Source organism: Alosa pseudoharengus, unplaced genomic scaffold, assembly GCF_046254945.1.
Source record: "Alosa pseudoharengus isolate Yale_2024_CS ecotype anadromous, Long Island Sound unplaced genomic scaffold, YU_APseudo_1.1 YU_APseudo_1.1_scf_3, whole genome shotgun sequence".
In the NCBI taxonomy this organism is placed as follows: domain Eukaryota; kingdom Metazoa; phylum Chordata; class Actinopteri; order Clupeiformes; family Clupeidae; genus Alosa; species Alosa pseudoharengus.
The window spans coordinates 44,337,443-44,348,753 of NW_027468718.1; the positions used below are offsets into that span (position 1 = coordinate 44,337,443).

Sequence of the window (11,311 nt, forward strand, 5' to 3'; positions counted from 1 at the left end):
ATTGATGTGGGCCCTTGAGACCAACATACCATAACAATTTATTCATCCTCGGTGCCACGGTTCAGGTAGTTATTTAGGAAAAACTGCTTTTTTTGGGTTTCGGGGGGCCCAGCGCGGTGGGGGAGTGGCCCCCGGGGACCAAACAAATTTTTTCCGTAAAAGTCTAGTGGGGCTACATACCCACCAAATTTCATGTGCCCCGGTGGTTCGGTGTCCCGGGTATCGTTGACCAAAAATTCAGGAAGTAGATGACGGGGGAAAAAAAAAAAAAGTTTGACAATCCCTATATGACCGCTTCGCTAGCGTCGGTCATAATAAATGTTAAAAAATAACTTGTATGAAATCATTCTTGGATCATAGAAGAGGTAAATGTCTTACAATGTTATTCATTTCTATGATTTTGGTAGCACTGCACTACACAAATTGAGCCCACAAGCTAGCAAACATGACACAAGCTAAAAGGATACAAGGATACAAGGAAGTTTATTGTCACATGCATATAGTTACTGGATGTAAGAAATGCAGTGTGCAGTGTGCAATATGTGTGTTGGAAAAGCTTCCTCATGAGACAATGTGCTGTGTATTGGGGAGAAGGGGGGGCAGTGTACTGCAAGTATGGTGAAGGGACTTACTATTGCAAGCAGAGTACTGTATGTATGATGTATGTGAGTGATGACAGTGAAGATGTGTGTGTGGGGGGAGGGGGGTGAAGCAGTGACTGTGTGTGTGTGTGTGTGGGTAGGTGGGGGCAGTGTGCTGTAAGTATGTAGAGGGGGGTCATCCCTATGTTCCCCGGGTCCTATAGGGTCCTAAAGTAGAGCCTACACTGCTTACTTCACCCCTAAGTATCTAAACAGTTAGTTGTAGAAACTACTATCCCTAGCTAAGAAAGTACTTAGCCCTCTGACTAATGTTGCATGTGTAATTCAACTTGATTTGCATTTCAATGAAAATTCTGAAATGTATATCATTGTTCCTTTTCACTAGTCTCTTGAATTATGGAGAATGTCTTACAGACATTGGATCCAGAAGCTTGTGGGAAACATTTTGAAAAGGGCAAGAAAAAAGATCGCTATGTCCAAAACCCCACAGTAGAAGGCCTCCAACGCATACTTACCCTTGCTCAGCAGAGAGAGAGATGGTGATGTCCATAAAACTCTGGCTCCATACAGATGATATTTCCTCCAAAATCAAAGTTTCATATCATGTATCATGTAGAGCGAACTACTGCAGTAAGACAAAAATCAGTGAGCAGCAGCAAGTTGCAAATGTTGAGTAAGACCACATCTGCACCAAGAAGTAGGGCTGATACATCATTTCAAATACGGAGATTGTTTAATTTGTGGGAATTCAACTGGAACAGTCACAAGTACCAGAGACAAGGTCCTTCGGGCAGCTTCTGAAAGGTTTGATGAAGATGTACATCTTCTAATTCTTTAATGCCCAGATCTCTTTGCATATGATACCAAATACCATAAAATTGCTTGCACACTACATCTCTAAATGAAATATAGCAGAAGCCATAGAAAATAATAAAAAAAAGCAGAACAATGTCTATAACAAAGCCTTTATTAAGCTTACTGAAGACATTGATAAAACAGTATTGTCCAAAGGTATGAAAGTGGGGACTCAACTCTTTGACTGATAGCTATGAGACTGATAGCATACTAAAGACCATTGCTGAGCAAGAAGGTGTGTGTCAACACAAGAAATATAGATCAAGGACTATGGTGTCTACATCCCAACTGTTCTCACTTGAGTTGCTGAAATGGAATTGTTAATGCAGCCATCGACAACTTTTACCAAAATGAAGACACCCTGGATGGGAAGTGTACAACTCATGCCAAGTCTCCACAGCAGATAAATGCCTAGCAAAGGTTCCCTCAGGTTCAGAGGTCCCTCACCACCTTAAACACGTTTGATATGAATGGAGATAAACTTTACAGGTACATTTTGTCCATTCTTTTACACTTCACATCCAGGGTGTCTTCATTTTGGTCAAAGTTGCTGATGGCTGCATCAAAAATTCCATGTTCAGCAACTCCAGTGGGGCCAGTTGGGATGTAGACACCACTTTCTGTCCTTGATATCTGGTCTGCTGCAACAGATGTGAGTGCCTAACTTCTGTATAGGAAACACAGTGTCCCATTGCACTGAGCTCATTGATGACTGTCTTACTACCAAACTCATGATGTATCAAAATAGGAAGTCCCAGTGTGATTGGTGTATGGATGACAGCTCTGTGCTTAATGCGCGGATGCGGACAGAGTAGGCTACTCCACGATGTGCAAGTGGACGCCGATTCGGGTCCGTTTCGCGGGTCCGTTCCGAAAGCTACCATACCTCCACGGCGGATCAGCCGCAGAGTCCTTTTGCTGTGTATAGCCCTATTTATATCAAAAACTGTGCACTTGTCAGGAAATAAAAATGCAGCTGCATAAAGCACCAAAATCCATGGTGAGATTTTAGTTTAGTTTAAGGGAAACTTCAGAATGTGTTGTGCTTTGCATTGTATACACAATCTGCTACTGGAAACAAGTCCCTCAATGCAACATCTAACAGAAGAAGAGATCAAAGTTGAGGCTACTTGAAAAGTTTTAAACATGGCATTGTAACACAGATTTTCAAAACTCCTCTATGCCAAATACTCTGATTTCCAGTTGGTTCTTAATACTTTTAAAAGTAAATTACATAATTAGCTTGTGTTTCTGTTTGAAAAACAGGTATACAAATGCAGTAGTTTTACTACAGCTTCTTTTACTACTATTAAAGTTATTAATAAACATAATTAGGCGTACACTTCCATGATTATACTGTCACAGCATGGCATCATCTATTCTTCTAATACACACTTTCACAAGCTCTAATATCTTATGAAAACCATGAGCATAAGACGTTGTAACTTTACATGTATAAGATCTTGTATAAGGTCTTGTAACTTTCCATGAGCAAAGATACAAGATCATCTCTACAATTCACCACACCCATCCTCATCACAGTGTACTGCAGTTGCAGATGGACTGCTATGATTCCTGTGTGAGCTGCGCAGCACAGTCATTGACCACTCAGAACAGAAATAAGACCCCAAGATGGTGACTTTTTAATATATATTCTTTCAAACAATAATAATGTACATGACGCTTCAACACATTTCTTGGCCCAGTGGATCTGAGAGACAGATGTTTAAGTGGTGCGGACTTTGTCTGACCATAATATTCTATCACGACTGCCGCTTGCACACTGATGGCACTGTGCAATTCTCAAAATGGCTTCTTCTGCTGGGTTATTCTGCTGCTGCTCACTTGAACAGGATGTTCTTGTCTCCCAAGTCCGCGTTGTAGCCCTCTGCGTACCGCTTTCCAGGAAGCTGATTAACGGGAGGGGGGGGGGTAATTAACATTTCATTTGTTTGTTAGTATGACACAAATGGGAGTGGATAACATATCTGGCCTCTCGTCATGAGCACACAACATGGCTAGACAAGCCAGATGCATTTTTTATGTTCTTCAGCAGAGTGAACTTTTGAACTAAAATGCCAGTTGATAAACAAACCGCCGAAACGCTTCATGGTCTGTGCTTCGCCTCCTCCTCACTACCCATCCCATATAATTCTTGTGGCATGGGATGGGCCAGGTTATCTATTCGTTCATTTTTTGGACTGATGCTTACATCCAAAAGCGACTTACAGACATTAATTATTACAGGGCCAGCTAGCTCAGTTACTCTGTTCGCACAGAGATAGCTTGCAACCAAAACCTTACATTACCTGTGAAACTCCAGCAGCAGAGAAGAGTCTACTCAAGAGCCTGATGAAACCTGACAAGGCTCGCACCCTTTGTGACGCAACTAGCTCATGTCTAAGACAACAATCACAAATCGCTAATGGCCCACTACAAAAACACTGACAAAGAGAAGACCATAAATCACTCAAGTAAGACATGTGCTAACCTAAAATGCCTTTACAGCACAGAGACACGCACTGACTCATCAATACGGTCTACTGAGAGCCCGAAGCCCCGAAGGCTTTTGTGGACGAGGGATTTCCGATATTAAATTGGAAATTGACATGCAACTACGTGAACTGAATGAAACACTTTTTAAGGAATCCTCTGCCAAGAACAACAACAACAACGGATTTGCGAAATATTCAGTTAATTTAAGTAATTGACTTTCGAAACCTGATAAGACAACAAAGAATTAACACCGAAGAATTTACTGTGATGTTTTTATAAACAATTTAGAACATTAACGGCAGTAAATTATACCACATCAGCAATGATCATCAATGATGAACAAAATCAAAATCCCTACATAATGTAATCTTTAAAGTTTTCATTAAACATTAAAATCATTATTTTATTTACACATCACCTTAAAACATATGTGCAAGACACACTGGAACAAACACAAATGATTCTTCTTCACCCACTTTCATCACTTCAAAGTGAAGAGGGCAAACTTACCGATTTATAGGCGTAGTATGTACTATCCACATCGTGAGCGCTGACAGTGATCTCGGGCAGGTAGCGAGGTATGCAAGTCAGGTTAGCCACCTGCTGTTTGTCCTCCACCCTGTGGTAAGAGAGAAAGAAAAGGCAGCTCAGAATGGCCTACTCCACATCATTACACAACAGGAAAAAGAATAAGAGATCTACTGAACATGTATCACATGTGCATATTTGTACAGTGACTTCCAGCTCAGTGCAGATATATCTATTGGTCCTATGTACCAGATATACCTATAGGTCCTATATACCAGATATACCTATAGGTCCTATATACCAGATACCTATAGGTTAGGGCTGCACGATATATCTAAAATCTATCGTTATCGCGATATCAACATTTGCGATGGACATACCGCAACAATTACTTAATTTTCGATAAATTTCAATACATTTTCTGTGCCGTGCGCATTCCATACAGTCTATGGTGTATTCACATTCTGAATGTCAACATATTTTACCAAACCGATGCCATCATGCTGCCCTAGAAGATCGTCCCCTACCAGTTTAGGTGTGTGGTGTTTTAGGTGTTGAGGCGGGAGCTAATGTCGTGATGGCTGAAGATCGAGCGAGGTAGGTTACACTTGGGTGAAGAGGAATTGGTGACTAAAAGGAAAAGCATGTCTGTTCTATGGAAATATTTTGGTTTTATTAAGGATGACGTGTTACAAACACAGCGCCAAATGCGTCTTTCTCCACTGTGTTAAAATAAACAATTTCTTTCGTTATAGTTATAGGATCAGAAGATATCTGTCTTTCACTGTAAGGCTTGTATTTCATGATTTGCATTTAGCAAAAGCCCCAGACAGCAGCAGAGAGGTAATCAGGATTTGTTATTTGTAAAAGTTGTTAAGCCTACTTCGTTGGACTGTGCGATCGCAACCCCTTACTTTCACTTTCCGCTGCACTTGGCATGCCGGTAGCCTAATAACGTGGGATGCGCAGCGTATGAGGTTGGAGAAAAACATTAAATATTTAAATATCGCAAGTTATATCGTTATCGCAGTACTCAATAATGTTATCGCATACCGCATGTTTTCCTAATATCGTGCAGCCCTACTATAGGTCCTATATACCAGATATACCTATAGGTCTCATATAGATATTTATCTTCGCACCATGGCACTGTCAGCTCTAACAGGTGAGCTACAGAAACATGCATATTAAGTTCTCTCCCTCTACGATCACTGCACTAACATACATCATGCCTCTGTATGGTTATGTTCAGTTGTAAGCAGGCTTGGAATTTCCCCATTCTGGGGGCAAGGCCACTTGGCCTTCAGTTGGGCATATTTGGTGGGGGGGCACAAAGGCCACATGTCAGGGCACCAAGGCCAAAGTTAACTATACAGTAGTAGGCTATAAAAATTATCAAAGTTGTATTTAGCCTATTCACTGCAGTAGACCTGCATCACTGTATGAAACATTACAAAAACATGAAACATGACCTATTACATATAACTGTAAATCATCTGATCATCATCTAATAAAAACAGATATCTAGGCTATATATAAAATGTATTTTATATTTGGCCTGCTATTAAAATTCATGTATTGAACAATTTAAATTTAAGCACAGCTCAGCTTTAAGAAACTCAAATAGCCTAGATGCATGCTTAGCATTTTGTGATCATAAAGGCTACTTTCACAAACTCTTAGTCAGCTGTCCTCTGATTTACCAATATCTAGGCGATATTTGTAACATTTATTTTGTATTTGGCCCGTTATGAAATCATGTGGAACAATTTAAACACATTATAAAACTTAAAGCCCAAATTTGGAGACATCCATGCATGTCGAAATTTACTGCAAATTCAACTGGATTACTCTGGAACGGCTAACTATACAGGGGACTGCTTTACACCTTTGTGTTCGGTAAGGTCTGCTGTTTATTGTGATATGTGGTTTGTCATGTGTTAAAAGAAGGGTTCGTGAAGTATTCAGATGAATGGGTAGGGAGATCATGGACGCAAAAGCTTCAGTAGAATGTATGATTAAATGGAATTATATTATTTACTTTTCTCGCGAACCGTTCAATACAGCAATAATCGGCTAACATCGTTTAAAAGCTGAGAAAAAGCTCTTTCATGTGATACTTGTGATGTCTGTGTGATGAATAGGCTACTTCGCGAGTAGTTCAACTGAGAAGAATGGGTGAATTTGGAGACACTTTCTTTCTTGCGCTGTCACTTTCTCCACTGCGTAAAAGACTAAATTAATTTGCGCTGTGAATGCTAAGATTATTTTGACCACAGGCTAAATAAAAATTGCTATTAGTAGGACACAAAGCAGAATATTGAAAGAAGGGGGCACCAAGGCCACCGTGGCCTGTAAACCTATGATTTTCAAAGGGGCTTCACGGCCAACGCAAGGGGCTACGACGGCCGTGGCCGTCGTGGCCGCCGTGAAATTCCTACCCTGGTTGTAAGACAACATTAATTTAGTTCCATTTAAGTTTAATGACATTAGAAAGTTAAACTTAGATAAAAGCATGTGACACTGGGTTGATTCAGAGAGATACTTACAAAACTCTCAAGTAATGGAAAGTGACATCATCCGCCTCCTTCCAAGGACCTTTGTCAAACTTCAGATACTCAATATCTTCAACAACCTAAAGACAGAGAATATGCACTTATTCCCAGTGTTGCATGTGAACCAATATTACACATTATCCTGCTGCATATAGAATCCCTTACCTTCTCAATATCCTTGACCTGTGTTGTGTCATAGGCCAGAACTTCCGCTTGCTCACTGAATTCAAAACAGAACATTAGGAACAAATATCTGAAACCATCTGGCCATACAGTAATCTTTCATATTGCATATTAACATAGCACTACAGTGATTCACAAGAGATAGCGGATAGATATTACCTGATGCTAGGCAAGAAGGTCTTTTTGTATGCCTGCTCAATGCTCTTCAGGTATGGCAAGGACACATTCTGAAGATGTGACTGAAATAAAATTGAAAAATGATGTGCATATTCACTGTCATGAATTGTAGGCTACTCCTTGCGTGATTCCTCAGTCAAAAATGACAGACACTTCTGACGCACCAGGTTAATTTGCATTACAGAAAATTTTCTTTTTGACATTAAGTTCAAATGATAATCATCCAACAGCAATTACACCAACAACAACAACAAATTACATTTATATAGCTCTTTTCACTCGAAGCGCTTCACAGTGAAGGGGAAACCACACTAACCACCACCAATGTGTACACATGTGTTTCACTTTAAATCTAAATGGTAATTGTTGAACAAATTATATTGTTCATATAGAAAATACTCTTTGCACTGAAGCGATCACAGGCCATTGTAAAAGCAAGCAGACTTAAGAGGACAATAATATTAGATGTGTTTGCCTATTTAAAACACTTTAAAAGACTGTTCCAGTGTGTAACTGCAGCTTTGCCAACAAATGAGTCAAGTCATTCTCACTCAATATGTTGATATTTGAAATTGGAGTTCATATCTTCACACTTGGGGGGAAAACGTTGTGATGAAGGTGTGAATTTCAAAGAGAGCTGGTTTCAAACAAATTTAAATTGGAACATTGGCTTAAAACATGCATTGGAGGCCTTTTCTTGAAGGACCCAACAGCCTTACACCACATACACTATTGCACTCACTCACTCACCTTGCCAGAAGCCTTCAGTTTCTTCTGCACCTCCTCTGCAGACAGGTCAACATAGATAACCAGGTGAGGAGGCAAGAACTCACAGATGCTGATGTTCTTGATCTCATTGTAGTGTTCCACACCTAGAATATAAACGCCAATCACTCTCATTAAGGTTCTGAAGCATCATGATTATCAGTTACTACTACTGAGACATCACTGCATTATTATTATTATTATTATTATCCATTAGATTCCATTACTATACTGTCAGCTTCTTCTACATTGATTAAGACTAATCTCAAAGATTTATTTTCAATGGAGACTCATTCTTTTAATCTAGTCTTGATCCATTTACAGGAAACCCTGCATTTGATGTTTATAAAGCATTAACTTGATAATTGTACAGAAGCAAATCAGCCCTGCACATGGGGGGAGATCAAGAAACCATGTTCTGCATTTACTTACACTGTTTCCTGATGAATCCCTGTTTCATCATAGCCTCCAAAAACACCACATCACTGTAAGGAGAACGCTCTAAAATGACCCCTTGGCCTGCAATGACAAAAGTGAGTGAATGACAAACCCAAACAAAATCACAAAATAATCTCATAAGTAGAACATACCACTCATCTTCAACGTTGGACTGTCTGCACTAGGCGAAGAAGACAAACTCCATCTCTGGGAATTACCTGTGGTGAGAAGATGCTCAAGGGCATCTGCGTACTGCAACACCCGCATCTGATACATCCAGCACTGGAGGCGATATGAGTTGCCATCCTTTGCCTTGGGGTCCATGTAGAACTTCTCCAGGCTGCAGTTCCCATTGAATATGGCATCCAGCGGTTCCTTCTCCTTGTTCATTCGGTCCACATAGTGAATGTCCGCCTCAGGCATGTACAACATGCCTTTAAGATACAAACAATGACTTAAAACTTTACTACAGCCCATCACACATCATGAGTATCAATGCATGGAATAACATCTATTAATATAATGAGTAGGCCTATTAATGTGCAAGTAGCAAGTATACCTGCTTATTTATTTAAAACAATTGATGACAAAAGTTAGTTAGTAAACGAGTTAATTACAAATTATAATAACATGTCCTTACCCAACTTGTCAGCGAGTTTTTGTGCTAAGGCCCCTTTTCCTGAAGCCAAGTTGCCATCGATGGTGATGATTTTACTGTTCTCCTTTAACCTGGGGCTTGTCCTCTCACCCAGTATGTATGCCCACCAACCATACTGCAGGTTGTTTACAGTACTTGTGTGGACTCCTGCCTAAATCATTTCAGTAGGCGAAAAGTGACATATTGAACTCACTAATACTATGGACAGGAACTGTTACACCGTTTCAATTAACACATCAAACAACACCTTTAACATCCAGTACAAATAATGGTTGATGCTGCGCTTAAAATCACATCAAAGGGCACGTCGTGATCATTTGAGAGCATTTTATTTAAGCTTAGAAAAAATTAGAACGAACAAAACCAGTCGGTGCAGATAAAGCTGACAAGTAGCCTACACGTAAACCAACAGTCCCAACTGTCCAACTAAAGTTAGCTTATTTGAGGTGACGTTAACGTTATAAGCGACACAGCTAATGTGGCTAAAGTCGTTGTTATTATTGATGCACTTTTAAACAGCAAAAATTGAAGATGTAGATTAAGGAAGGACTAAAGAAAGTATCTTCATATCAAGAATACAAGGACAGAAAACTAGAGTATAACATTAGCGTATTTAACTTTTATTATTTAGATAGTTCCCAAACAAGCTAGGCTAATTGATGAGCAGTTGTTTGGGTGCCCTTGCTGCCATGTTAAGGTCGATAGATACCTCTGAGGATGATAAATCCAAAACAGAAAATAATAATATACCTTCTGTATATGTCCTCCTGCCTTGAGAGCAGCTGCACCTGACGGTACAAACAGGCGGATAACCCGTAAAGCCATCGCTAAAATTCACAAATCTCCCTGACCCCCAATGTCGGAGACCGAGGATGGCTTTCCAGATATGTGTCGCTCGAAAATGACGTCACGAGGGAGTCCTTTTGGTGCCCGACTGAAATACAGACAGACATCCTCGTAGACGGGCTCTGCTATCCTGCTGATTGTGATGATTGTCTTGGAGATTTTGTTGCATGTAGGCCTATATAATGCAAATATTTCGTTTGACCCCCCCCCCCCCACACACACACACAATAAAAATAAACGGATTGATACAATGCATGCATGTATTTAAGGTTTGTCATGATATCTCAGCGGTAACATAATGACCTCTAGGATACACCAGATGGGGCCAATGAGCTGTTCAGTAGGCTGTAGAGCCCTGGTTCATGAACAGGAAACAAAGTTTCATTTTCCAAAATCGATTAATTTAAATGATTAATCCATTTTATTTGCTAGTTTCAGGTCAGACACGATGGAGCCTTTCAAACCTGTGGCATGGTTCAAAACCGGACTTCAGAACACAAACATGTCCAGTTGTTGACTTTGAGTAAAAAAAAAAGAAAAAAGATAAAGAGCACCCCCTTATAACCTAGGCTACTATCAACAAATAGATTAAATTTCTTGGTTGGTGCATTTAACAAACTTCTTCACACAGTAGACCACAGTGCCCTTTGTTGTTGTGATACTTTTAGGAAATATTGTTGTTATGAATTTATGGCTTAGTTTATGGTGAGAAGAGGAATGGATCATTTAAGCTAACCTATTTTCACTCCTCAAGGTACAGTGCCACAATTTCTATGTAACGATTCCAAACTGTCAGCAACAGATCATGCCTTGTCTGGCTGTTTCCTACATTGTCAAGGAAACCACTCAACATGAGCTTCTGACAGTCATGTCAAAGGATAAGCATAGTTTTCTCCTATCAGGGCATGGCGTTCCTTTCATACCTTACCATCAGTTGTGCAGGTTTGAATTTCTTACCTTGAATTCATGTTTGTCTGGGAAATAGGCAAAATGTCACTGGTTAAAAGGTTTGTTTAAGAGCAATTGTTCAAATGGAGGTATAATTGTAGTGTTAATGGTGGTAATGTCAATGATTAATCCATTTTAAGAGCAATTGTTCAAATGCAGGTATAATAGTGTTAATAGTGGTAATGCCAATGATTAATCCATTTTATTTGCCAGTTTCAGGTCAGACACGATGGAGCCTTTGAAACGTGTGGTAGTGTTAC

The 11,311-nt window shown here is 39.9% G+C and overlaps 1 protein-coding gene across 1 annotated transcript; it reads right to left on the bottom strand.

Annotated features, from left to right (window-relative positions):
- Positions 1-3,077: 3,077 nt before the first annotated feature.
- On the bottom strand, positions 3,078-10,153 carry ndufa10 (NADH:ubiquinone oxidoreductase subunit A10). The gene is made up of 10 exons (XM_076264418.1): positions 10,008-10,153; positions 9,240-9,408; positions 8,818-9,033; positions 8,594-8,680; positions 8,147-8,268; positions 7,379-7,458; positions 7,202-7,256; positions 7,031-7,116; positions 4,464-4,572; positions 3,078-3,367 (listed from the first exon to the last, which is right to left on the bottom strand). Exons 1-10 carry the CDS (start codon positions 10,080-10,082, stop codon positions 3,299-3,301), a joined length of 1,068 nt encoding a protein of 355 aa, XP_076120533.1. The 5' UTR covers positions 10,083-10,153; the 3' UTR covers positions 3,078-3,298.
- Positions 10,154-11,311: the final 1,158 nt, after the last annotated feature.

What these genes read in the sequence shown, in the direction of transcription:
- ndufa10 (XM_076264418.1), bottom strand. Translation starts at nt 10,082, where the DNA reads ATGGCTTTACGGGTTATCCGCCTGTTTGTACCGTCAGGTGCAGCTGCT. An exon ending in TGAGCATCTTCTCACCACAG is followed by an intron (nt 8,681 to 8,817) that starts GTAATTCCCAGA and finishes TTGTCATTGCAG; the next exon opens with GCCAAGGGGTCATTTTAGAG. An exon ending in AGGTCAAGGATATTGAGAAG is followed by an intron (nt 7,117 to 7,201) that starts GTAAGGGATTCT and finishes CTCTGTCTTTAG; the next exon opens with GTTGTTGAAGATATTGAGTA.